Raw genomic sequence first — 27,831 nt, 5'->3', positions numbered from 1 at the left:
ATTGTACCTTCCAAACGCTTAGTACAGTGCTCTGCACATAGTAAGCGCTCAGTAAAAACGATTGAATGAACGAATTGCTGTACTGTACTTCGAAGCCAATGGTGGGGTGACGGGACGGCTGCCCGAGGTTCCAAGCGCCGAGTACAGTGCTCAGCACACCGTAAGCGCTCAATAAATACGACTGAATGAACGAATGAGCTCCCAGAGGTGGGAGCCCGGGTGCCGCCGATTGGGTCGGAGGCGGAGTCGTCACGGGGAGCCCCGGAGGAGGCCGACGCGGGTCCATAAAGGCAGCGCGGGAGGGCGCGGGACCGGACGGGCCGCACCGCTCCGGGGGAGGCCGCTGGTCCGGGGGGGTTCCCCGCCCACCGCCACCATGTTCGACCTGGAGCGGGGCTGGAACTTCTCCTTCACCGGCTGCGGTTTCCTGGGCTTTTATCACACCGGGGTCCTCACCTGCCTGAACGAGCGCGCCCCGCACCTGCTGCTCGGAGCCCGCAAGCTCTACGGAGCCTCCGCCGGGGCGCTCAGCTGCGCCATCCACCTCTGCCAGATTCCTCTGGGTGCGTGTTTCCACCTGCCCGTCCCCCTCCACGGCCCCTCGCCCCGAACATCCCCCCGGGCCCCTGGGCTTGGGTCTCCACCTGCCTGCCTTCCAGCCCCACCCCCATCACACCTCCCCTTAGGACCCTCCTCCGGCCTCTGAGCACGTGCCACCACCTGCCTCCTGCCCCCGGCCCAGATCCTCCAGGACCCTCCCCCGGCCCCTGGGGGAGTGTCTCCACCCGCCCGGCCCCCGCCCCGGCCCCCCCAAGACCACCCCGGGCCCCTGGGTGCGGGTCTCCACCTCCCTGCCTTCCAGCCTACCCCCATCACACCTCCCCCTAGGACCCTCCCCCGGCCTCTGGACTCTGGTCTCCTCCGGGACCCGCCCCTGGCTGGGTACCTACCTTCCCGCGCACCCCATTTGTCCCTCCAAGACCTTCCCCCGGCCTCAGAAAAGGTCCGTCCGGGGGCACTGCCTGTCCGCCTGTCCGTCCGTCCGTCTGTCTGTCTGTGGATCCCGCTCCAAATTCGTGCAAACTTCCATTCCTCCGTCTGCGACCCTCGTGTGCCCCGGAAGGGGAGGTGGGAGGGTCACCCATAGGGGCAGCCAGTGACAGCAAGGACCGGGGACTCAGTCTGGGGCTGGCGGAAAGAGCACCGGCCTCCTCTCAGCTTTTCACTTTTGCAGGGGTCGGGGCTGGGGGGCCGGGCTCGGGTGACCGAGAACCAGAGCCATAGGCTGGCATGGGGCCCTGGGCCTCTCACTGACTTGGGGGTCGCGGGAGAGACCCTAATCAGGGGTGGACATCAGAGGCCCTTTCCCCTCTCCGGCGGCAGGACAGTTCACAGCCGCCCAGGAAGCGGCACTCAGTTCAGCACGGAGCACCCAGTGAGCACTTGGTACATACTCCTGGAAGAGCGAGGATGGCCCGCCCCTCCCCGCTCAGATTTTGGCTCAGTGGAAAAAGCCTGGGCTCGGGAGTCAGAGGTCTTGGGTTCGAATCCCGAGTCTGCCACTTGTCAGCTGTGTGACTGTGGACGTCACTTCACTTCTCTGTGCCTCAGTTATCTCATCTGTAAAATGAGGATTAACTGTGAACCTCACATGGGACAACCTGATTACCCTGTATCTACCCCAGCGCTTAGAACAGTGTTCTGCACATAGTAAACGCTTAACAAATACTAACATTATTATTATTGTTATGTTGGGGGGAGGGTCCCTCTCCCTCAGAGCTCCTTCAAAGGAGGCCTTTGCCTCCGGCCCGATGCCCACTTTTCCAGATGTTCTCTGTGAGATCCTTGTGGATTTGGTCCGAAGAGCCCGGTACCAAAACATTGGGGTGCTCCACCCGTCCTTCAACCTCTCCCGGAACCTTAGAAAGATATTGGACAAGCACCTCCCTGGCAATGCCCACCAACTGGTGTCGGACAAGCTGTGCGTCTCCCTCACCCGCGTGGCCGACGGGAAGAACGTCCTGGTGTCTCACTTCCTCTCCAAACAAGATGTCATCGATGTGAGTCTCTGGGGAAGGGTCTGACCGATCCCTCAATCCTATATATAAGGTCACAGGTTCTAATCCCCGTTCTCCCACTTGTCTGTTGCATGACCTTGGGCAAATCACTTCACTTCTCTGTGTCTGTTACCTCATCTGTTAAAATGGGGATTGAGAATGTGAGTCCCATGTGGGACAGGGACTGGGTCCAACTTGATTTACTTGTATTAATACCAGAGTTTAGAATAGTGACAGGAACATAGTAAGGGCTTAACAAATACCATAATTATTATTATCAATTATTATATAGAGAGCACCTTCTATCTGTACTGAGCTCTAGGGAGAGTACAGTAAAGTCAATAGACCATAATCCCTGCCTTTACAATCTATTGTGGGCACTGAGGCCACTTGGGAGAATACCGAGCTGGTAGTCACGATGCCTGATCTCAAGGAGTTTAAAGTCTAGTGTGTGAATGGACAGATAATAAGCAGGAGGAAGAAGAAGAAAATCACAGCAGTAGCAGGATTAGATCAAGAAGAGCAAGCTGCATAATTAATTGGATGTATAATCAAATTTAAATATCCCTGCATGTTGGGGGTAGGGGTGATATGATGAGGTGTGGCCAATGTGGTCTAGTGGATATAGCCCGAGCCTGGGAGTTGAAAGGACCAGAATTCTAATCCCAGCTCTGCCACTTGTCGGCTGTGTGATTTTGGACAAGTCACTTAACTTCTCTGAGCCTCATGTACTTCTCCTGTAAAATGGGGATTAGGCCTGTGAGCCCTATGTAGGACATGGAATCCAACCTGATTAGGTTGTATCTACTCCAGTGCTTAGTACGGCGCCTGGCGCAAAGTTAAGTGCTTAACAAATATCATTAAGAAGAATGGGGTAGAGGAGGCCTGGCCTATGGGAGGTGGGCAGAGCAAATACATACAGGCTGTTGGGGAGGGAGGGATTGTTGGTGACCAGACAGGGTCCCCAGCAGTGGCTTCCAGATTTAGAGAATCTGTGCTGGGGTCTGCCTGAGGTTTTGTGCTCCCCTCCCCCACCATACTCCCTTTATCCTCAGGCACTCATTTGCTCATCTTTCATCCCGATTTACTGCGGATGGATCCCGCCTTCATTCCGAGGAGAGGTGAGCTGGCTTTGGCGGTTGCTAAATCCCCCAGATGCTCTCTGCCCAAACTGCCCCAGATGCCCGGAGTCAGTCTTGGCTCCCCTGTGCTCCCAGCCCACGGCTTCTCAGACGCATCCTATTCATCTGCTCTCTTCAAGCCAACCTACTCACTGTGCCTCAAATAAAATAAATAATTGTAGCATTTGTTAAATGCTTGCTATGTGCCAAAGACTGTACTAAGCACTGGGGTAGATACAAGATAATCAGATTGGACACAGTCCCTGTCCTACATGAGGATCCTATTCTAAGGGTTTGGGAGAACATGTATTGAATCCCCACTTGACAAATGAGGAGACTGAGGCACAGAGAAGTTATGTGACTGCTCCACAGGAGGCAAATAACAGAGCTGAGATTAGAACCCAGGTCCTCTGATTCCCAGGTTTGTACTCTTTCCACTAGGCCATGTGCCAACACTTTTGCACAAGCCTTTGTTCCTGGCCGGGACTTCCTTCCCATTCACATCCCCCAGACCACTGCTCGGGCCAAATTCACAGCCCTTCTGAAAGCTCATCTCCTCCAGAAGGCCTTCCCTCATTCATCTCCCCATCCTAACCCCCTCAAAACTGCCACTTCAGTCCTTCTGCGCCACCAGAGCACTTGTGAGCTCACGACCTCCATGGCCCGGACATATTTACCTCAGACACCTTCCCTTCAGCATTAAGTCCCTTATAGGCAGCCTCCTTCTTCCAATCTGCAGTTTGTTTTAGGGCCCATTTCCCCACTAGACTGTAAGCTCCTTGGGGCATGGACAGGGTCTATTAACTCTCCTTTACAGTCCCAAGAACTCAGCCCAGTGTTCTGCACACAGTAGACTGTAAGCTCCTTGGGGGTGGGGATCGGGTCTAGTAACACTACCGTAACTGTCCCAAGCGCTTAGCCCAGTGCTCCGCACACAGTGTAGACTGTAAGACCCTCGGCCATAGAGATCGGGGCTAACTAACTCTGCTCCGAGCTCTGCACATAGTAGGTGCTCAGTTCACATAGCTAATCGATCAATCCAGGGTGGTGATATTGGTTGGTGACTTCTCAGTGGCCCACTTCCCCTGCTGCTGGCAGGCGGGGCAGCATTGTAGGGGCCTCTTCAACAAGCCACCCTGAGGGGAGGAGAGCAGAGGGGTCACCGTGCCTGGAGCCGAGGGATCCCTGAACACCCCCACTCTGCCTCAGCATAATGTGGATAGGGGCCTCAGAAACGACCGTAGTGGATAGAACATGGGCCTGAAAGTCAGAAGGTCGTGGGTTCTAATCCCACCTAGTTCACTTGTCTGCTGTGAACTTGAGCAAGTCACTTCCCTTCTCTGTGCCTCAGTTACCTAATCTGTAAAATGGGGATTGAGGCTGTGAGCCCCCCGTGGGACAGGGACTGTGTCCAACCCTATTTGTTGGTATCCATACCAGCACTTAGTACAGTGCCTGGCACACAGTAAGTGCTTAACAAATACTACAATTATGATTATTATAACTGTGAGTAGAGCATGGGGTTGGGGGAATGGAGGGAAGGGAGTCATTGTGTCTGAGACTGAGTGATCCCTGAGTACTCCTGTCCCACTGCAGTATATTAATAATAATTGTGATATTTATTAAGTGCTTACTATAGAGAAGCAGCTTGGCTCAGTGGAAAGAGCACGGGCTTAGGAGTCAGGGGTCATGTGTTTTAAGTCCGGCTCCGCCTCCTGTCAGCTGTGTACTTTGGTCAAGTCACTTAACTTCTTGTGCCTCAGTTACCTCATCTGTAAAATGGGGATTAAAACTGTGAGCCTCACGTGGGACAACCTGATTACCCTTTATATACCCCAACGCTTAGAACAGTGCTCGGCACATAGTAAGCGCTTAACAAATACCAACATTATTATTATTATTATGAACCAGGCACTGTACTAAGCACTGGGGTTAATACAAGCAAATTGGGCTGGATACAGTCCCTGTCCCATATGGAGCTCACAGTCTCAATCCCCATTTTATAGATTAGGTAACTGGGGCCCAGAGAAGTGAAGCAATTTACCCAAGGTCACACAGCTGACAAGTGGTGGAGATGGGATTAGAACCCAAGACCTTCTGACTTCCAGGCCTGTGCTCTATCCACCACGTCACCCTGCTCCTCTATGTGGATGGAGGCCTCAGCAATGACTTAGCCTATAGAAAGGAAGGCATGGGGTGGGGTGGGCATGGGGTGGGGTGGGGTGAAGAGGGGACCTTTGTCTGGGGCAGAGTGGTCCCTGAGTACTCCTGTCCTGCCACAGCGTTACGTGGATGGGGGCATCAGCAACAACCAGCCCCAAGGGGAGGACAGCGCGACGATCACCGTGTCCCCATTCTACGGCGAGTGCGACATCTGCCCGAGGGTCCCGATGTCCAATTTATTTTGCGTGACCATGGCCAACCTCAGCTTTCGGCTGTGCCAGGAAAACTTCTACCTGCTCACCAGGACCTTAATCCCCCCAGAGCCACAGGTGCGAATAGGGTAGGGGGAGAGGGGGGGAGGGAAGGGGGCTGGGTGACTACTACCCAGCTCCACTCCTCGGGGCATAGCCCAGAGAGGGGGAACGGAAGCCTGACTGTGAGGCCCTGCTCTGCCCTGAGCTGGCCATGAGGATCTTGATGGGTGGGTGGGGTGGCCCCGGGTTAAGGATGGCAGAGACTGAGATTCCTTCTGGAGTCCAAAACCATGAAAGCCCCGCCCCTGTCACCTCCATGAAAGCCAGACTCAAACCATGAAAGCCCCACCCCCCGCCCCTGCCACCTCCATGAAAGCCAGACTCCCGTTTGCCACCTCCGGTCTGACCCATCGGACGGCTTCTCCAGGTCGTTACAGAGCTCTGCCATCAAGGGTACTTGGATACTTTCCACTTCTTGGAAGACCACGGTATGTTGGCGCCTCGGTATCAGTCAGTCAGCCAATCGTATTTATTGAGTGCTTACTATGTGCAGCGCATTGTACTAAGCGCTTGGAAGGTCAGGGGACTCATCCGGTGGGCTCTGGTCGCCTGACCGGATCCTGGTGCCTTAGCATGAGAAGTGAAGGTGAGGAAAATCGCCATGTAGAAACATACTGCCCTGTGGGGAGAACAATATGCTGACAGTGGGCTGTCAGCAGAGGACTGTGCTCGAAGTGGGATATGAGCAGAGCACTGGGCCAAGGACCAGAGAGCAAACCCTGAAAGTAGTAGAGAAACAGTGTGGCCTAGTGGAAAGAGCACAGGCCTAGGAGTCAGAGCAGGGTTCTAATCAATCACATTTATCGAGTGCTTACTATGTGTAGAGCACTGTACTAAGTCCTTGGGAGAGCACAGTTCAACAGAATTAGCAGACACATTTCCTGCCCACAATGATCTTACAGTCTAGAGGGAGACATCATTATGAATAAATGAGTCATTTATAATCCCAGCTTTGCCACTGGCTTGCTGCGTGACCTTGGGCAAGTCACTTATCTTCTCTGTGCCTCACTTCCCTCATCTGCAAAATGGGGACTTTCTGCCTACTACTTAGACTTTGAGCCCCATATGGGAACTGATGATCTTATACCGACTCCAGGTTTGAGTACGGGGCTTGGCACAAAGTGCTTAGTGAAAAGCACAGTTATTCGACACGTTACTTCCAGTGTAACCAGGGAGCCTGAATGTGGGCAGTGGGGCAATGGCTCAGGCTGGACCTGTACTTTGAGGGGAGCCCAACACTCCAAAGGAGAAAGAAGCCCCCAGCCAGCCCCTGATGATAATCAGGGCTTTCATTCATTCATTTGTATTTATAGAGCACTTACTGTGTGCAGAGCACTGTACTAAGCACTTGGGAGAGTACACTACAATAATAAACAGACACATTCCCCGATGGGAATGTGTCACCCTGCACAGAGAGCAGAGCGCTGTCATCTTGATGACCAGGGGGTGGCCACGAGATCTCAGTCCCTACATCCAGGCTGGGAGCAGCCATTTTGGGGATCAGGTCACAGTTCAGCCTGGTCACGCCCAGGAGCCACCCGGAAGGTCTGTTCCTCATGACTGTGTCCACTCCTCCTGTCCCTCCCAGGCCTCCTGAAGCCACCGGCTCCCTGCTCATGTCTGCCGCCCATCCCCAGCTCTGCCCCTCCAGCCACAGGTTGTGGACTGGAGGACCATCGGGAGGCTGATACTCTGCCCGCCCTCCAGCACCAGACCATCGTGCCCCGGAATGAGAGGATCTCCGACATCCTGTCGTCCGGTCTGTTCAAAGGTACCTGGAGACCCTGGCGTCTCTCCAAGCTGACCGCAGGAACATTTACCTGTCCACACTGCCCAGAGGGGCGATGGCCAGGGCCACCATCATCCTCCTGTCAGATCAGAGGGGCTCAGAGAAGTAGTGTTGCCTAGTGGATAGAGCGAGGCCTAGAAGTCAGAAGGACCTGGGTTCCAGTAGACCAGGGTTTTGTTTCTTCAGTTGTAGTTCTGAAGCACATACCATGTGCTAGACAATGTTCAAAGCACCGGGGTAGATACAAAATACTTGGATTGGACACACTCACTGTCCCTTGTAGGGCTCACAGTCTTAATCCCCATTTTACAGATGAGGTAACTGAGGCACAGAGAAGACAAGTGACTTGCCCAAATCTCAAGGCAGAACCAGAATTAGAATCCTCTGACACCCAACCCTGTGCTCTTTCCACTAGGCCACGCAGATTGGTTCTAACCTAACGTGGTCCTTGGCCTGCTGTGTGACCTTGACTGAGTCACTGAACCTCTATGGGTCTCCATATTTCCCTCTGTAAAATGGGGATAAGATCCCTCCATCAGTCCCCTCTCCCTCCTTCCTCACTGTGCCCCCTGTGTGGGGTAAGGATTGTATCTAGCATAGTGCTTGCCATACAATGAGTGTTGCATGAATATCATAACCCTATAACTATAGAGACTATAGTTGCCTCCAGCTGGAGACTATAGAGACTATAACCTCATTGTGGACAGGGAACCTTTCTGTTTATTGTTGTACTGTACTCTCCCAAGCACTTGGTTCAGCGCTCTGGATGCAGTAAGCAGTAAATATGAATGAATAACTAACAGTCCCTGTTTCTCCTGTCCACCAGCACTGACCTGGGCATTGGCACAGCAGGGTGGACTCCAGGCCCAGATTTCTCGCCTGCTGCCTGTGCAGATCCTGTCCTGCCCGCTGCTGCCCTGCACACTACCTGTGGAGTCTGCCCTCTGGACTGTCCGCAGGTGAGGCTGTTCTGGGGGTCGTCGCCAGCACGATGGTGAAGAGCAAGGGAGGAACTGGGGGCTGGCAGCATGTTCAGTCAATCACTAGTATCTACTGGGTGCCTGCTGAGTGAAGAGCACTGTCCTGAGCTCTTGGGTGAGCACTAGAGAGTTAATAGTTAATCTCTGTTCTCGAGGAATTTACTCTCTATTGTACGCAGAACACTGGGCTGAATTCATACATTCATTCATTCAGTCGCATTTATTGAGCACTTTCTGTGTGCAGAGCACTGCACTAAGCGCTTGGGAAAGTACAATAAAGCAAAAAAGAGAGGCAATCCCTGCCCACAACGAACTCACAGTCTAGAAGGGGGGGAATGTGAGACCGTTTAGAATTAGAATGCTAATCCCAGACTAAACCTCCCTTTTCCTCTGCTCCCCCTCCCTACCCCATCACCCTTTGCTTTACCACCCCTTCCCGCCCCACAGGTCTTGTGTATATATGTACATATTTATAAGTATAACTCTATTTTTATTAATGATGTGTATGCATCTATAATTCTATTTATTTATAATGAGGCTACTGGTGCCTGTTTACTTTTGTTTTGATGTCTGTTCCCGCCTTCTAGACTGTGTGAGGCTGCTGGGGGCAGGGATTGTCTCTATTTGTTACTGAATTGTACTTTCCAAGTGGTTAATACAATGTTCTGCACACAGTAAGTGCTTAATAAATATGAATGAATGAATGAATGAATGCTTGGAAGCGTACAGTAGGTTTAGTAGACACGATCCCTGTTCTTTACCAAGGGAGACTCTGGCCTGTGTGTTGTCATTCCACTTCAGCCTTTTTTCCTTGCAGCTGAAGCCTCCCATTCCCAGGCTGGAGAAGGGATGGATGACATGAGTGTCTTCCCAGGCCAGGGAGGGATGGAACAGAGTGTGGTCACCTGCCTTCCAGGGCAGGGAGGGACAGTGCAGTGCATGGTCACGTGTCTTCCTGGGACAAGGAGGGATGGAGCCGTGTGTGATTGCATGTCTTCCTGGGACAGAGAGGGGCGGAGCAGTGTTCACTCGTTCATTCATATTTATTGAGTGCTTACTGTGCGGAGCACTGTACTAAGCACTTGGGAGAGTACAATAGAGGAATAAACAGACACATTCCCTCCCCACAACGAGTTTACGGCCTAGAGGGGAAGACAGACATTAATACTAATAAATTACAGATATGTACATCAGTGCTGTGGGGCTGGGACAGGGGATGAATAAAGGGAGCAAGTCAGGGTGATGTAGAAGGGAATAGGAGAAGAAGAAAGGAGAGCTTAGTCGGGAAGGCCTCTTGGAGGAGATATGCTTTCAATAAAGCTTCAGTAAGGTGGTGGCTAGTGTGTGGTCACATGTCTTCCTGGGACAGGAGGGATGCATATCTTCCCAGGACAGAGAGGGACAGTGGAGTGGGCAGTCATGTGAAGCAGCATGGTTCAGTGGAAAGTACGGACTTGGGAATCAGAGGTCATGGGTTCCAATCCTGATTCTGCCACTTGTCTGTTATATGACTTTGGGCAAGTCACTTAACTTCTCTGTGCCTCAGTTACCTCACCTATAAAATGAGGATGAAGCCTGTGAGCCCCACATGGGAAAACATGATTACCTTGTATCAATCCCAGCTCTTAGAACAGTGCTTAGCAAGTAGTAAGCGCTTAACAAATGCCAACATGATTATTGTCATTATTATGTGCACATCAGGCCAGGTGGCCTCCCCACCTTCCAGACAGTGGCTCTGATGGTGCCATTGGCTTTTCCCGCTTTTCAAAGCCCCAAGTGAAGGGCCCAGCCCCAAACCTGGCCCAGCCAGGACCTTCTCTTGCCCATCCTCTGACCGGCTGCCCTGTGACCTGCCCCACAGGTTGATCGAGTGGATTCCTGACATCCAAGAGGACATTCGGTGGCTGCTAGAGGAGATGAACGGCGCCTTCTGGCCTCAGCCACGAGGGTTTCTCGCGGGCACAAACAGGTGAGTCACAACTGGGGGACCCCTTGCCCCACCCCTTCTCTCCTCCCAGGACCCCCGCCTGAGGACCACAGGCCCCCTCCAAGGGAAGGACCCCAGCCAGGTGCCTGGGCCACGAACTAATAACTATAATAATGTTGGTATTTGTTAAGCACTTACTATATGCCAAGCACTGTTCTAAGCACTGGGGTAGATACACGGGAATCAGGTTGTCCCATGTGTGGGTCACAGTCTTCATCCCCATTTAACAGATGAGATCACTGAGGCCCAGAGAAGTGAAGTGACTTCCCCGAGGTCACACAGCTGACAAGCGGCCGAGCTGGAATTAGAACCCACGATCTCTGACTACAATTCTGATGGGAAGATGCCCTGCCCCGGGGGTGTTCACGGGTCCCAGAGAACCAGGGTGGTGGTGGGGATTCCCCGGGTCCCCCGGGAGTAAGGGGCCTGAGGTTGGGGTCGGGGGCGGTCCGGAGCAAAGACATGCAGGAGCATGGGAGAATGTGGATGAGGGAGAGCAGGATGTCGGGCTTGGGGGATTGGACCTTAGGGAGGCAGCGGTGGGAGTCTGGGAGGGGGAAGCCCCAAGACCTGGGTTCTAGTCCCAGCTCTGTCTCTGCCCCTTGGGCAATTTATTCGCCCTCTCTGGGCCTCCCCTTGCTCATCTGTAAAATAGGGATAAGATAAACTGGGAGGCGAGGTGGGCAGTCAGACTGTGGCTGATCTCAGAACCTCGTATCTTGGCCGACACTTAGCACGTACTAAGCACTCACTGAAGGTCCGGGCACATCCCGGACCCCGATCTTCCCCTCTGGCCCATCCTTCCCGGCCCACCCCGGCCACCCTCAGGCCAAGATGATAGTGGACTGATCTTCCCTGTTTCCCTTTTTGCTTCCAGGGACCAAAGCCCTCCATCCAGACTGCTATCCCCGGCCCCCAGCCCGCAACTCCTCTCCTGTTCCCCTGCTGGTGAGGGTGATGGCGGTGGTGGGGATCCGGACCGGGGAGGCAGTGAGAAGCTGCCAGGCTGAAAGTGGAAGCGGCCACCCTCAGAGCCGTGGGAGCTGGGAGACCTGGCTGAAGGCTAGGGTCTACGGTGCTGGAGGCAGAGGTTAGAGGCAAGGGGCTGGTGTGCTAGAGGCAGAGCCTGGGGGGCAGGGGTTAGCATGGTGGAGGCTAGGGGCTAGTGTTCTGGAGGCTAGGGGCTAGCAGGCACAGGGATAGAGGCTAAAGAGTGGAGGCTAGAGGACTGGAGGCTAGTGATCTGTGAAGATAAAGGCTAGAAGCTAGCATCCTGTCGGGGGTTAGCAATGGGAGGCACGGGCAGAGGGTCGCATGCTGGGGAGATGGAGGCTGAAGGCTAAGGGGTAGTGTGCTGGGGGATAGAGGCTGGAGGCTGGCTACCATGCTGGATGATAGAGGCTGGAGGCTAAGGACTAGTGTGCTTCGGGGAGTAGAGACCGGAGGCTAGCATTCTAGGGATAGAGTTTAGCTCGCTAAGAGCCTGGAGGCTTCAGTATGTCCGGCGACAGCTGGTCTTTTCAGCCCCTTTCAGGAACCAGTGACTGAGGCGGCCGTCTTCAAGATTCACAGCCCTGGATGAACTGGGGGGAATGTCCAGGGCTAGCAGCGATTCTCCCCTCCACTCCCTGTCTCGGGCTTACTAGTGTCTTCCCCGCAGTCTAGACTTTAAAAACCAGAACTGTAGAATTTGTTAAGCACTTACTATGTGCCAAGCACTATACTAAGCATTGGGGTAGATGTGATACAACTATATAATTAACAGTCCCGGTCCCACACAGGGCTCACGATCTAAGTAGGAAGGAGAACAGGTATTTGATCCCAATTTTCAGCATCACCTATACACTTGGAGATTTGTACCCTTTAAGCACTTGATATTCACCCCACTCTCAGCCCCACAATACTTATGTCCTTGTCTGCAATTTATTTTCACTAGCAGGGTGGTTCAGTGGAAAGAGCCCGGGCTTGGGAGTCAGAGGTCATGGGTCCTAGAAGCAGCGTGGCTCACTGAAAAGAGCACGGGCTTTGGAGTCAGAGGTCATGGGTTCGAACCCCGGCTCTGCCACTTGCCAGCTGTGTGACTTTGGGCAAGTCACTTAACTTCTCGGTGTCTCAGTTCCCTCATCTGTAAAATGGGGATTAAGACTGTGAGCCCCACGTGGGACAACCTGATTCCCCTGTGTCTACCCCAGCGCTTAGAACAGTGCTCGGCACATAGTAAGCGCTTAACAAATACCAACATTATTATTATTATTATTCTAATCTCAGCTCTGCCACTTGTCAGCTGTGTGACTCTGGGCAAGTCACTTCACTTCTCTGTGCCTCAGTTCCCTCATCTGTAAAATGGGGATTAAGACTGTGAGCCCCACATGGGACAACCTGATCACCTTGTATCCCCCCAGCGCTTAGAGCAGTGCTTTGCACATAGTAAGCACTTAACAAATATCATTATTATTATATCTCCCAACTATTTCCTATTGTACTCTCCCAAGTGCTTAAAACAGTGCTCTGCACTCAGTAAGCATGGGAAGCAGCATGGCATAGTGGATAGACCACAGGCCTGGGAGTTAAGTCGTGAGTTCTGATCCCAGCTCTGCCACCTGGCTGTTGTGTGGCCTTCAGCAAGTTACTTCACTTCCCTGTGCCTCAGTTACCTCAGCTGTAAAATGGGGGTTAAGAATGTACTGGACAGGGACTGTGTCCAATCCGATTTGCTTGAATCTACCCCAGTGCTTAGTGCAGTGCCTGGTACAGAGTATGTGCTTAACAAATATCACAATTATTATTATTATTACTAAGCATGCTCAATAAATGCAGTTGATGGATTGATTGTCAACCCCTGGGGCCCCCACCTCCATGAAGGCCTGCTCCTTCACACTTAGTTCAGCACACTTAGTTCACCTCGTTGCACACACTGCACTTAGGTGGCAGTAATTCTAGCTGTAATTTTATTAATTTATATTGATGCCTGTTTATTTGTATTGACATCTGTCTCCCAACCCCGCCCCCAAGACTGTGAGCTTGTTGTGGGCAGGGATTGTCTCTCTTTATTGTTGTATTGTACCTTCCCAAGCTCTTGGCACAGTGCTCTGCACACAGTAAGTGCTCAATAAATACGATCGAATGAATAAATGAATTTAGGCACTGACTGGGGACACATTGGAGGCTGCAGCCAAGCAGGAGCGGGTGGAGGGACCAGGCCTAGATTGCCATGCTGCGGCTGCCACCCCTCACCAGCCCACCAGGCAGGAGGGGCAGGGCAGGCTTCACAAGGGGAGCAGCAGCAGAGAGAAGCAGTATGGCTCAGTGGAAAGAGCCCGGGCTTGGGAGTCTGAGGTCGTGAGCTCTAATTCCCACTCCGCCACTGTCAGCTGTGTGACTTTGGGCAAGTCACTTCACCTCTCTGTGCCTCAGTTCCCTCATCTGGAAAATGGGGATTAAGACTGTGAGCCCCATGTGGGACAACCTGATTATTCATTCATTCATTCAATAGTATTTATTGAGTGCTTACTATGTGCAGAGCACTGTACTAAGTGCTTGGAATGTACAGTTTGGCAACAGATAGAGGCAATCCCCTACCTAATGATGGGCTCACAGTCTAAACGGAGGAGATGGACAGCAAAACAAAACAGAACCACTGACTACAAGAGGGAAGAGAGGCTGAAGGCATGGGAAAGCGTGACATCCTCCTGGTCACTAGGCTCCAAGGAAATCTTCATTCTGGGCCGCCTTTCAATTTTCACAAGCTCTATCAGTCCTTTCCTATTGCTGATATTCTGAAAGTACCCCCAAACATGGATTAGAAGGTTTCCCTTTAGGGGGTAACGCTGGGACCAGAACCCAGGAGTTCTAAATCCCTATGCTGGGGGGAGTCCCGGGAGCCAGACCACCCTTCTGAAGGTAGGGACAATCACCTTGTATCTGCCCCCACCCCAGCGCTTAGAACAGTGCTTGGTACATAGTAAGCACTTAAAAGGAGGGGCAGGGCAGGCTTCACAAGGGGAGCAGCAGCAGAGAGAAGCAGCGTGGCCCACTGGAATGAGCATGGACTTGGGAGTCAGAGGTCGTGGGTTCTAATCCCGGGTCCGCCGCTAGTCAGCTGTGTGATCTTGGTCAAGTCACTTCACTTCTCTGTGCCTCAGTGACCTCATCTGTTAAAAGGGGGATTAAAAAAAAATCGGTATTTGTTAAGTGCTTACTATGTGCAGAGCACTGTTCTAAGTGCTGGGGGAGATGCAGGGTAATCAGGTTGTCCCATGTGAGGCTCACAGTCTTAATCCCACTTTACAGAAGAGGTAACTGAGGCACAGAAAAGTGAAGTGACCTGCCCACAGTCACACAGCTGACAAGTGGCAGAGCCAGGATTCGAAACCATGACCTCTGACTCCCAAGCCTGTGCTCTTTTCCCTGAGCTACTCTGTTAGCCCTATGTGGGGCAACCTCATTACCTTTTATCTATCCAGTGCTTAGAACAATGCTTGGCACATAGTAAGCGCTTAACAAATACCAACATTAGTATTATTATTATTAAAAATGCCATCATCATAAGCAGCGTGGCTCAGTGGAAAGAGCTCGGGCTTGGAAGTCAGAGGTCATGGGTTCGAATTCCGGCTCTGCCACTTGTCAGCTGTGTGACTTTGGGCAAGTCACCTCACTTCTCTGGGCCTCAGTTCCCTCGTCTGTATAATGGGGATTAATAATAATAATAAGGTTGGTATTTGTTAAGCTCTTACTATGTGCCAAGCACTGTTCTAAGCGCTGGGGTGGATACTGGGTCATCGGGTTGTCCCACTTGGGGCTCCCAGTCTTAATCCCCATTTTCCAGATGAGGTCACTGAGGCTCCGAGAAGTCAAGTCCCTTGCCCAGAGTCACCCAGCAGACAGGTGGCAGAGTCAGGATTAGAACCCACGACCTTTGACTCTGAAGCCCGGGCTCTTTCCACTGAGCCGCGCTGCTGCTCTGTGATTAAGACTAGGAGCGCCACGTGGGACAACCAGCTCAGCTGGTAGCTCCCCAGCGCTCAGAACAGCGCTTTGCACATAGTAAGCGCGTAGCAACGTGGCTCAGTGGAAAAAGCACGGGCTTTGGAGTCAGAGGTCATGGGTTCGAATCCCGGCTCGGCCACTTGTCAGCTGGGTGACTGTGGGCAAGTCACTTCACTTCTCTGGGCCTCAGTTCCCTCATCTGTAAAATGGGGATGAAGACTGTGAGCCCCCCGTGGGACAACCTGATTCCCCTGTGTCTACCCCCGGCGCTTAGAACAGTGCTCTGCACATAGTAAGCGCTTAACAAATACCAACATTATTATGACTATTACTATGCGAAGCGCGCCGCCGACTACGCACGAGCACGTGCCGACACAGGCGCATGCGCAGAAGGGGCGGGGGGGAGATGGGGGGCTTCGGAAGCGAGCGGGGGCTCCGGACGACCGCCTCCGCGGGGACCCCACCGCCACGGCCCCCCCTTGGCGCCCGACCCCCCCCCCCCCTTTGGCTTCCAGGCGCTCTAATGGCGGCCGGGGGCGTCCAACGCCCCCCAGGACCGCCCCTTCTGCTAAAACGCGGGTGCCCCTGGGGGCGTCGCCAGACCCCGCGTTGTAGAAAACGCCGTCCTCTCAGCCCCCGCCCCACCAGGGCGCATGCGCGGGCCGGCCGAGCCCCGCCCCGCCGCTCTCCGGCCACTCAGCATCGGACCGGAGGGCGGGACTTCCGGGCCGGCGGGCGCCGGCGGCCAATGAGCGTCCGGGCCGGGGCGGGCGGGGGCGGGGCTCCCCCGGGTGTCATGGCCGCCCCCGGGGGGGCCGCGCTGTCCGGGCGGTGGCGGAGCCGCGTCGACAGGCCGCGCAGCCCGGGCCTCGGCGGCCCGCAGCCCGCCGCCTGCTCCCCGCCGCCCGCCGCTCGCTCCCCGCCGCCCGCCGCCCGCTCCCCGCGGGGGCCCCGAGGCCGCAGACATGGGCGCCGTCCACGCCCGGGTAAGGGCTGGGGGAGACGCCTCCGTCACCTCGGCCAGGCCGCGCCGACCCCGCCACTCCGAAGGTCACGCGTGGGTTCGAATCCTGACGCCTGTCTGCGCTCTGGGACCTTGGCCCAGTCCTTTTTAATAATAATAAATAATAATGGTATTGGTTAAGCGCTTCCTACGGGCCAAGCACTGTCCGGAGGAGCAGCGTGGCTCAGTGGGAAGAGCCCGGGCTGGGGAGTCAGAGGTCATGGGTTCGAATCCCAGCTCTGCCCCTTGTCGGCTGTGTGACCGTGGGCGAGTCACTTCTTTGGGCCTCAGTGACCTCATCTGGAAAATGGGGATGAAGACGGTGAGCCTCACGGGGGACAACCTGATGACCCTGGATCTCCCCCAGCGCTTAGAACAGTGCTCTGCACAGAGTAAGCGCTTAACAAATACCAACATTATTATGCAGCGTGGCTCAGTGGAACGAGCACGGGCTTGGGTGTGAATCCCTGCTCTGCCCCTTGTCAGCAGTGTGACTGTGGGCAAGTCACTTCACTTCTCTGGGCCTCAGTTCCCTCATCTGTAAAATGGGGATTAAGACTGTGAGCCCCACGTGGGGCAACCTGATTACCCTGTATCCACCCCAGTGCTTAGAACAGTGCTCTGCACATAGTAAGCGCTTAATAAATACCAACATTATTATTATTCTAAGCGCTGGGGGGGATCCAAGGAAATGAGGCTGTCCCCCATGGGGTGCACAGACTTCATCCCCATTTTCCAGATGAGGGAAATTTCATTCATTTAACCGTATTTATTGAGCGCTTACTAATAATAATGTTGGTATTTGTTAAGCGCTTACTATGTGCAGAGCACTGTTCTAAGCGCTGGGGGAGATACGGAGTCATCAGGTTGTCCCACGTGAGGCTCACAGTCTTCATCCCCAGTTTGCAGATGAGGGAACTGAGGCACAGAGAAGTGAAGTGACTTGCCCACAGTCACACAGCTGACAAGGCAGATCCGGGATTCGAACCCATTACCTCTGACTCCCACGCCCGGGCTCTTTCCACTGAGCCATGCTGCTTCTCTATGTGCAGAGCACTGTACTAAGCGCTTGGAATGGACAGTTTGGCAACAGAGAGTGTCCCAGCCCAGTGATGGGCTCACAGTCATTCATTCATTCAGTAGTATTTATTGAGCGCTTACTATGTGCAGAGCACTGTACTAAGCGCTTGGAATGGACAGTTCGGCAACAGAGGCCGTCCCGGCCCAGTGACGGGCTCACAGTCTAGAGAGGCATCGTGGCATCTAGAGTTGGGAGTCAGAGGTCACGGGTTCTAATCCTGGCTCTGCCGCTAGTCAGCTATGTGACTTTGGGCAAGTCACTTAATTTCTCTGTGCCTCAGTGACTTCATCTGTCAAATGGGGATTAAAACTGTGAGCCTCACGTGGGACAACCTGATCACCTTGTATCCCCCAGCGCTTAGAACAGTGCTTGGCCACAAAAGCCACAGTTATTTTATTTATTTAATCGGGGGAGACGGACGGCAGAGCAAAACAGAACGAAACAAAAGCAAGACAACATTATCACGATAAATAGAATCGGGATGTACACCTCATTAACAAAATAAATAGGGTAATAAATAATATATGCAAATGAGCACAGTGCTGAGGGAGGGGGAGGAGCAAAGGGAAAGGGGGCTTATTTGAGGGGAGGAGCAGAGGGTGGAGGGGGAGCAGAGGGAAAAGGGGGCTCAATCTGGGAAGGCCTCTTGGAGGAGGTGAGCTGTCAGTGGGGCTTTGAAGAGGGGAAGAGAGTTGGTTGAACTAACTACTCAGGGAACTGAGGCGCAGAGAAGTTAAGCAACCTGCCCAAAGTCACCCAGCTGACAATTTTACTTTGCTTTTGCTTTACCTCCTATTTACCTCAAAAGTATTTTGCTTTACTTTTCTGTGCCTCAGTTCCCTCATCTGTAATTGCAGATTGAGACCGTGAGTGTCTGTCCAACTCAATTTGCTTATATCAACCCCAGCGCTTAGTACACTGCCTGGAACATAGTGAGCACTTGACAGTTACCACGATTGTTATTAGAGAGGCAGCGTGGCTCAGTGGAAAGAGTCCGGGCTTGGGAGTCAGAGGTTGTGGGTTCGAATCCCTGCTCCGCCACTTGTCAGCTGGGTGACCTTGGGCAAGTCACTTCTCTGGGCCTCAGTTCCCTCATCTGTCAAATGGGGATGAAGAGTGTGAGCCCCACGTGGGACAATCTAATTACCCTTTTTATCTACCCCAGCGCTTAGAACAGTGCTTGGCACATGGTAAGCGCTTAACAAATACCAGCATTATTATTATTATTACTATTATTGCTACTTTTTGGCCAAGCAGGAGCCCTGGTTGTGAGGTGGGTGGGGGAGGGAGGAACATGGAATGGTTGGGTAGTCACAGTTACCTGCCGTCAACTACCAATGTAATGGGCCTGGTTCTGTCATGCATTCATTTATGCATTCTGTCATCCAGTGTATTTATTGAGCACTTACTGTGTGCGGAGCACTGTACCCAGCACTTGGGAAAATACAGTACAACAATAAGCAGACACATTCCTTGCCCACAGTGAGCTTACAGTCTAGAGAGGGGAGGCATAAATAAATTACAGATATGTACATAAGCGCTGTGGGGCCGGAATGGGGGAGAACAAAGGGAGCAAGTCCGGGTGACAGAGAAGGGAGTGGGAGAAGAGAAAAGGGGGGACCTAATCTGGGAAGGCCTCTTGGAGGTGATGTGCCTTCAATAAGGCTTTGAAGCGGGGGAGAGAGTAATTGTCTGTTGGATTTGAGAAGGGAGGGCGTTCCAGGCCAGAGGCCGGACATGGACCAGGGGTCTGTGGCGAGACAGGTGAGATGGAGGCACAGTGAGAAGGTTAGCATTAGAGGAGTAAAATGGGTTGTATTAGAAGAGTAACGAGATGAGATAAGTGGGGGCAAGTTGATGGAGTGCTTTAAAGCCAATGGCGAGGAGTTGTTTGGTGTAGCGCTGGATGGGCAACCACTGGAGTTTCCTGAAGAGTGGAGAAACATGGTCTGAACATTTTTATAGAAGAATGATCCTGGTATGGACTGGAGTGGGGAAAGGAGGCTGGGAGGTCAGCAAGGAGGCTGATGCAGTATTCATTCAATAGTATTTATTGAGCGCTTACTATGTGCAGAGCACTGTATTAAGCGCTTGGAATGTACAAATCGGTAACGGATAGAGACAGTCCCTGCCCTTTGACGGGCTCACGGTCTAATCCGGGGAGACGGACAAAAAGAATGGCAATAAATAGAATCAAGGGGATGAACATCTCATTAAAACAGTAATCCCGGCAGAATAGGATGAGTGATTTGTATTAACGTGATAGCAGTTTGGATAGAGAGGAAAGGGCGGATTTTAGCTATGTGAAGGTGGGAATGATAGGATTTAGTGATGGATTGAATATGTGGGTTGAATGAGAGAAAGGAGTCAAGGATAACGCCACTCTTCTAATGCGTGAGTTGGAGCAAGTCAAGCCCCCTGACTCTTATGTGTTATGGCGGGGGTGTGTGCATTTGTTTGTATGCATGTGTATGCAGGGCTGGGCGACCCCTACTCTCTTGCCTTTCAGAGTCTGGAGCCCCTCCCCGTGAGAGGGCCCGAGTTTGGCGCCCTGGGGGAAGAAGCAGAACTCGTCCAAGTGGAACCCGAAGCGAAACAGGAAGTCCTGGAAAATAAAGATGTGAGTCTCTGTGGCCTGGAGCGTGTTCAGCAGATGAATGGGTTGGTGTGCGGGGCCTCGGCCCCGACCCCCATGAGAACCGGAGGTGCGGTTCTCCCCGCAGTAAGCCAGGAGGCCTGCCCGGGATGGGGACCCGCCAGGTAGTGGTACCTGGTTACGGTTGGTGGTGGTGGTGACACACATTGCACGGGAGAGCTGAAGCTGGGGCTGCTGCAGTTGGGGGAGTGGGTGGCATAGGTATGATTTTATCCTGTAGTCCCCTTACTGCTTCCCAAGGGAAACACACACACACACACACACACACACACACCACCACCCCCCCCACCCCACCCCCAACCTTTCCCACGCCCCGGCTCCATCTCCCCCGTCCCTGAGACACAGATATACCTGACTGCCGGAGCAAGGCACGCCAGCCTTCAAAACATCAGGCTTTTTATGGCCGAAGGGCCCCAGGGAAGCATGAGGGAGATTTCTGAGGCCGCACCGCTTCGGGTTCCTCCCGGTGGTAGGGCTCGGGCCGGGGAAGGGCCCGGTCAGTCCCCGGTCGGCAGTCACCTCCACTCCGCCACAGGTGGTGGTCCAGCACGTGCACTTCGACGGACTCGAACGGACGAAAGATGACATCATTATGTACGAGATCGGAGACGTTTTCAAAGCCAAGAACCTGATCGATGTGAGTGCCAGGCTCGGGACGGTTTGAGCGGTCAGGAGGTGATGAGCGGGCCGGTTCCCCGGCCTACCTGGGGAGAGCCAGGATCGGACTCCTGTAATATAGTGGAGGGGCCGGGGCCCAGAGGGGTTGAACGGCTTGCCCCAATCACCAGGAGCACAGAGCCAGGGCTTGAATCTGCGTCTCCTGCCTCCCAGCCCTGGGCTCTTTCTTGTGGGCCACACAGCTCCAATAACGATGGTCTGGGCGGGCGGGACCCCCGCCCTCCCCGCTTTCTTTTGTCCTCATGATCAGGGCCGAGGGAGTCTGGCCGCTAGCTCATAACCTTACCCCTGGGTCTCATTGGGGTGTCCCCGGGCACATCGTTCCGAGGGTGACCCTGGTGACCCCTCACCTCGGGGTCTACCCCGGAGCCGTGGACACTAGACATGCTGCCTGCTTCTTTCCCACCCAGGTGATGAGGAAGTCTCACGAGGCCCGAGAGAAGCTGCTCCGTCTGGGGATTTTCCGGCAGGTGGATGTTCTGATCGACACATGCCAAGGTAGGGCCTGGTGGGAGGTGGGGGGCGATCCTCTGCGCCCCTGGAGCATACCCTGGCCAGGCCTCACCTCTCCGCCCTCCCCCTGCTGATGTCAGGGGCTGACGGCTGTCAGATCTGACCACCTCCCCATTCTGCCAGGAACCGACGCTCTCCCCAACGGTCTGGATGTCACGTTTGAGGTGGCAGAGCTGAGGAGGCTGACGGGCAGCTACAACACCATGGTGGGCAACAACGAGGGCAGCATGGTAAGGACCGGGCCCGGACCGACCGACTTTGAACCGGGTGTCCGCGTCTCCTCCACTCGAGGACCGGGGGTGTCCACAGTCCTTTCCTCCTCCCCAGAAGCCAGAACGGCAGAAGTGCCCTCCCTCATGCCCTTTGTTCTCTGCTGCGAGGCTGAGGCTGCCCCGGGAGGAGGGACTCTGGGAGCTTGTCTGAAGGTGGCACAGAATCGCCCACCTGCCCGGCTGCTGGGCGGTACTGCTGCCTGGGTAAGGCCACTGGATGGGCACCTGAAAGGCAGTGGGTCTTATCAACACCCTCAGGTCCTGGGCCTCAAGTTCCCCAACCTTCTGGGCCGGGCAGAGAAGATGACCTTCCAGTTCTCCTACGGCACCAAAGAGACGTCCTACGGCTTGTCGCTCTTCAGACCGCAGCCCGGGAATTTTGACCGCAAGTAGGAAGTGGGAGAGTCAGAATGAACTGGGTGGAGCCAGGATGCTTGCAGTCCGGGGGCAGTTATCGGCAGGGTGGGAGGGCGCTGATTGCGGTTTCCATTTTTCCCTCCTAGCTTCTCCGTGAATCTGTACAAGGTGACGGGCCAGTTTCCATGGAGCTCCCTCCGGGAGACAGATCGGGGTCTGGCGGCTGAATACAGTGTGAGTGGCAGTTGGGGTTCGCGGCCCCGCGGGGTCAGGGGGCGAGGGGTCGGCAGCCCCAGAGGCTCCCGGGCGAGGGGTGGGCCGGCCCTCAGTGACTGTTGGCTCGCTCCGGACGCAGTTCCCCATCTGGAAGACCAGCCACACGGTGAAGTGGGAGACCGTCTGGAGGGAGCTGGGCTGCCTGGCCAGGACTGCCTCATTTGCCGTCCGGGAGGAGAGTGGACACTCGCTCAAGTCGTCCCTGTCGGTGAGGAGACGGCCTGGGGCGGGGGCCTTGTGGGCGAGGGTCTCTGGCTCTCCTTGCTGATCCTGTGTTTGCCTTTGCGGGGGGCACCTTCCTCTGAGCATGGGGAGGAGAGGACACTCCCCTCCCACCCACTGGATCCGCTGCCCGGACCGTGCCCCTCTAGCTGGGTCAGTGGGGGGTGACCTGTGCCCCCCAGGGATCAGGAAAGGAAGGGTGACTTGGATCTCCCTGATCCCTGTCTCCTCAGCTGCCGGAGGAAAGTGAAAATCCCTGTTCGTGCTGCCTCCCCCGTCCCCACATTCCATTCCCCAAACTTGGGCTGAGGCCCCGGGTGATCCCGGCCCCAGCTCTGGCTCCGTCGGGAGGGGTGCAGGCCGGGGAGCCACGGCAGCACTGGTCTCTTTCAGCACGCCATGGTCATCGACTCCCGCAATTCCTCCATTCTGCCCTCCAGAGGTGCCTTGCTCAAAATCAACCAGGTGAGTCTGGCCACACTCGGCTTCCATCCAGCGGTCGGGGGAGCAGCAGGCCGGTGGGGGTGGGTGTTGCTGGGCTGCGCTGGGTGGGTCCCGGGGCTGAGGAGCTGCAGCAAGGACACGCACAATGGGAGAGGGGCAAGCAGGCCGTCAGGAACTCTGTTCCCAGTGCCGTCCCCACATGGAGTGAGGGAGCGAGACCTAGGCCTTGGAGCCTGTTCCAGGTGAGAAGCAGCTTGGCCTACTGGTTAAAGCATGGACCCAGGAGTCAGAAAGACCTGGGTTCTAATCCCTCCTCTGCCACTTGTCTGCTGTGTGATCTTGGGCAAGTCATTTAACTTCTCTGGGCCTCAGTTACCTCATCTCTAAAGTAGGGATAAAGACTGTGAACCCCATGAGGAACAGGTTCTGTGTCCAACCTGATTATCTTGTATTCATTCATTCATGCAATAGCATTTATTGAGCACTTACTAGGTGCAGAGCCCTGTACTAAGCACTTGGAATGTACAATTCGGCAACAGATAGAGACAATCCCTGCCCATTGATGGGCATACGGTCTAATCTACTACAGCTCTTGGAACAGTGCCTGGCACATAGTAAGCGCTTAACAAATACCATTTAAAAAAAAGAAAAGTGGGCCCCGGTGCCTGCTGTGGTCCTTGATGCCTCTTCTGGGCCTGTTGCAAGCCCTGGCACTGGTTCTGGACCTTGATACCTTTTCCGGGCTCATTCCAGGCCTTGATGCCTTCTCTGATCCTTGATACCCATTCTGGGCTTTGATGCCTGTTCTGGGCCTTGACACCTGCCCTGGGTCCCGGCAGGAGCTGGCTGGTTACACGGGTGGAGACATCAGCTTCCTGAAGGAGGACTTTGAGCTGCAGATGAACAAGCGTGTTCTCTTGGATTCTGTGGTGTCTGCCTCCCTCTGGGGAGGGATGCTGGTGCCCATCGGAGACAAGCCCTCGTCCATCGCCGACAGGCAAGTGGTGGCCTGGGTCCCCGGGGTGGGGCCAAGCGCCTCCCCTCAGTCCCGGGGTAGGGTCTTATATCCCAGGTATCCAGTGTGGGTGACCCCTCTGGGCCTGGGATGTGAAGCAGCGTGGCCAAATGTAATATGCCTGGACTTGGGTGGTGGGGGCCTGGCTTTATATTCCGGCTCTGCCACGTGCCTGCTGTCTGACCTTGGGTGAATCACTAAACCTCTCCAGACCAGTTCCCTCATCTGTAAAATGGCCTAAGATTCCTGTTCTCCCTCTTCCTCCTCTGACCGAGGCTCATGTGGCAGCGATCCCTGAAAGTTTTCTCCTTATCGGACTCTTGTGCTTCAGGTTCTACCTCGGAGGGCCAACCAGCGTGCGTGGATTCAGCATGTATAGCATCGGGCCACAGAGCGAAGGTCGGAAATCCCCCTCCAGCCCGTCGAGATCTGCGGGCTGGGGGCATCTGGGCCTACCCCAGTCCCGGCAGGAACCTGCTTGGCTCTCCCTTGCCAGCCGGGTGCCTGGGCACCGGCCCACTCCGCTCCCCTCGGGGCTCACGCTCCAAGGGCTGGGGGTGGCCGTGCGTTGGGGTTGGCACCAGGCACGAGGAAAGACGAAATGACAAAAACAGCCAAGTGGGGCTTTGCCAGACCAAGCAAGGGCAGATGGGCCTGCCCTGCTGCATGCCTGCCTCACACCGGCCCCTCCGGCCCAAAGGTCAATCAATCAGTTGTATGCATTGAGCATTTATGGTGTGAGGGGCGCTGTACTAAAGCACTTGGGAGATTCCACAGAACAAAATAACAGACGCATTCCCTGCACACAGTGAGGTCGGGCCCAGGAGAGGTGGTGTCGCTGGCTGTTGGTGACCTGGGAGAGATGTTGTTGCTGACCACTGGGGCCCGGGAGAGGTGGCATCCCTGGTTGTTGGGGTACATGGACTCTTTTCCGATGATTTCTGTCAGGGCCGAGCAGGGTGGAGGACTTGAGATTTGAAGTGGCAGCAACAGCCCCTCTATGGGGTGGGCGGCCGCTCTTCTACCCGAGCCAGGGCTGGTGGGCCCATGGGGTCCAGGGCATTTCCCACCTTGGGCAAGGGCAGCGTTGCTGTTGGGGCAAGGGATGGGGTCTTTTATTTGAAACTCCCCCTGCCACTTGATCCAAAGAGACAAGGGCACAGTCGGAAGAAATCCACACATGGATCTCTTCTGAAAAAAAGCAAAACTTCCCAAACAGTAGCCTTGACTTCTGGGGAAATAGCCATCTCTTAAAATATCCAGTCTGGCCCAGGCCCCAGGAGAGATGGAAGCAGGGTGACAGGGAGGTGGGGTGCCTCTGGCCAGGACCCCCATGCCACCTGGCCCGGGCATGGGAGGCCCTGAGAAGGGGCTAGATGCAGATCCCGGAGCTCCCCTGGGAGAGGGGGATCAATGGCTGGCAAAGGTGTCCTCCCTGCTCCCTGCCTGGGGTGAGTGGACAGCCTTTCCTGTGCCAGTGCCAGCCTGCTGTGCCCTGTCTCTGCCAGGTGACTATCTGGGTGGCGAGGCCTACTGGGCAGGGGGCCTGCACCTGTACACCCCACTGCCCTTCAGGCCCGGCCAGGGCGGCTTCGGAGACCTGTTCAGAACACACTTCTTCCTCAACGCCGGGAACCTCTGTAACCTCAACTATGGTGAGTGATGGGTTGAGGGAGGAAGAGGGGAAGTCCCAGGGCACGCAGTCGGACTGCGGTCAATGGGTGGCGGTGACCGAGAACCTTCCTCCTGAGGGCTCGGCGCTGTCCCGACCGAATGTGAAGGTGCTATGCCCTCTAGAGACTCTCAGTCTAATGGGGAGCGTTTTCTGACTACGAGGTCACTAGAAAAGCATTGTGGAATCATGTCGGTGCAAGAGGATGGAGCTATGGGCAGCCCGCGGTGGGGTTGTGGCGGTTTGTTCGGGGAGCAGTGTGGGAAGTTGGGGGTGTTGGGGTGGGGAGTGGGATCTAGCAGCAAACACTCGAGCCCCTGGTTGCTCACCTGGGCCTGGGCCCTGTCGGCCTCCCTTGAGCCCCAGCTTCTCTCGCCCATCTGCTTGGCAAGGCTCCCAGGCCTGATGGGCTGCCCCCTGAACCTGCCGCTCCCTGTCTCCCCCAGGAGCGGGCCCCAAGGCTCATCTGCGCCAGCTGGCGGCATGCATCCGCTGGTCCTATGGGGCCGGCCTGGTTCTCCGCCTTGGGAACATCGCCCGCTTGGAGCTCAACTACTGCGTGCCCATGGGAGTGCAGCGTGGAGACAGGTGTGTGCCCCTGCGACCCCATCCGGGACCCTGCCGCAGCCCCGCCCACCTCCCGGAGGACTGTAGCCGAAGTGGGGGATAAGGAAGGCTGCGCGTTCGGGTCACAGGGCTGGGCCGGGTCCCTTTGTTTGGAATTGCCACAGCCGGGGAGTGCCCGGAGCTTCCGGCAGTCTTCCGTCCCTCGGACTGAACCGAGCCGTGTCTGGTGGCGGCGGCCTCCCCAGGGAGGCCGTCGACTACGAGAGACCTGGCCAGTGGTCATGTCACTCCACATGGCTGGGGTTTTGGAAACTGCTCAGGCTGTGGGCCGTTGCTTCCAGGGGTCAGAAACCGCTGTGGTCACCCTGGCATCTTGGCAGAAGTGCGTGCTCTCGTGCTGTACTCACATCAGGTCGTTGTGGGCAGGGAATGTGTCTGTTCTACTCTACTCTCCCAAGCACTTAGTACAATGCTCTACAAACAGTAAGCACTCAAATACAAATGAATGAACAAAATACAGTCATCCACGCACTCCTCAGGCCTGCCCTCAGCACACGTGTTGTAGTTAGTTGTATTTTTTGAGCACTTATGTGCAAAGCACTGTACTGAGCACTTGGGAGAGTACAGTATAACAACAGGAAAATTTCCTGCCCACGACAGTGGGCTTCCAGTCTAGAGGGGATCCTTGGCACACCAGGGGACAGGCCTTTTACCTGGATGAGCTGCTGTGGCCGTGGAGGGGCCTTGGGTTTTGGAAAGGTGTCCTGGGGTTAGGGGCTCAGGACCTTGGCTTATCCCCTGGGCCCGGCCCGCCCGGCCCCTGCTAGGGAACTGTGAAAAGGAGAGGGCAGCAGCAGCAGCCCTGTCCCGCTCCCGTCCCTTGCCCCCCACCAGTCGACAAGGGCTGGCCTCCTGTGACTCGTCTGTGGGCCTTCTCTGTTCCAGAGTGTGTGACGGCGTCCAGTTTGGGGCCGGGATCCGGTTCCTGTAGCACCGAAGAAAGCTCGGTCTCGGTCTCTGTGCCGACACCCGGGCCCGCAGCACACACGGGGCGGGATAACCGTTTCCCGGCAAACTTGACCGTGTTAATAAACGAAACGACAACTCCTGCTCCGGAGCTGCGCTTTCCGGAAAGCAAAGGGCTCCTGAAGGATCTGCGCCTGGGCCTCCGTCCTCCTGCACCTCCGGCACCAGTTCAGTTCGCCCCTGGGCCGAGCGCCGGGCAGCGAGACGGGGGCTCGTACCATGAGACTCGGCGAGGAGGAGGAGAGGCCGGGAGAAGGCATACCTACCGGGGGTGAAATAGCCAGGCCCATTCAATCAAACAGACCCTTAAGCACTTAGCTCAGGATCTGGCTGGTCAAGAGGGGCCAGTGCCGGCCAGGTTGGAGAAGAGTGGCTCTGCCCCGCCAGGGTGGGGAACGGACAGGGGGCCTTTACGACTCCAGGCAGGGTGTCTCCATGGAGGGGCAGGCATGGCTTTCTTGCATTCTGGTCGCCCTGTCCCAAGGTCTTCTCCCCTAGGCTCATGGGCAGGGGTGCCACAGGGTGAGGAGCTGTCCCTGGGCCCAGGCCAGCCAGGCTGTGGGTCAAAGGGGGTGGATGCTTCCTGCCTTCCTCTCCCCTTCCCCCAGCCAGGCAGTGGTGGGAGAGGCAGCCATGGAACTGCTGTTCCTCA

The 27,831-nt window shown here is 55.2% G+C and overlaps 2 protein-coding genes across 3 annotated transcripts; both read left to right on the top strand.

Annotated features, from left to right (window-relative positions):
* The first annotated feature begins 376 nt into the window (after positions 1–376).
* On the top strand, positions 377–16,012 carry LOC100078936 (1-acylglycerol-3-phosphate O-acyltransferase Pnpla3-like). Its single transcript, XM_039914046.1, has 9 exons — positions 377–563; positions 1,828–2,060; positions 3,113–3,178; positions 5,461–5,670; positions 6,023–6,083; positions 7,244–7,426; positions 8,271–8,403; positions 10,286–10,393; positions 15,913–16,012. The coding sequence occupies exons 1-9, from the start codon at positions 377–379 to the stop codon at positions 16,010–16,012; spliced, it is 1,281 nt and encodes a 426-aa protein (XP_039769980.1).
* A 313-nt stretch (positions 16,013–16,325) lies between these two features.
* Positions 16,326–27,287, top strand: SAMM50 (SAMM50 sorting and assembly machinery component). Of its 2 annotated transcripts, none has more exons than XM_029079373.1 (14): positions 16,326–16,383; positions 19,991–20,101; positions 20,673–20,774; positions 21,226–21,313; positions 21,452–21,558; positions 21,859–21,989; positions 22,104–22,191; positions 22,313–22,441; positions 22,849–22,920; positions 23,739–23,896; positions 24,246–24,313; positions 25,423–25,569; positions 26,033–26,174; positions 27,099–27,287. In XM_029079373.1, exons 1-14 carry the CDS (start codon positions 16,363–16,365, stop codon positions 27,142–27,144), a joined length of 1,410 nt encoding a protein of 469 aa, XP_028935206.1. In that variant the 5' UTR covers positions 16,326–16,362; the 3' UTR covers positions 27,145–27,287. The 2 variants fall into 2 exon arrangements, with proteins under 2 accessions (XP_028935206.1, XP_028935207.1); XM_029079374.1 differs by lacking the exon at positions 16,326–16,383 and adding an exon at positions 16,695–16,722.
* The last annotated feature ends 544 nt before the right edge of the window (positions 27,288–27,831 follow it).

This window comes from Ornithorhynchus anatinus, chromosome 14 (assembly GCF_004115215.2).
Source record: "Ornithorhynchus anatinus isolate Pmale09 chromosome 14, mOrnAna1.pri.v4, whole genome shotgun sequence".
Classification (NCBI taxonomy): Eukaryota; Metazoa; Chordata; class Mammalia; order Monotremata; family Ornithorhynchidae; genus Ornithorhynchus; species Ornithorhynchus anatinus.
The sequence above is the reverse complement of the archived record's forward strand: the minus strand, read 5'-3'. Positions and strand labels throughout refer to the sequence as shown.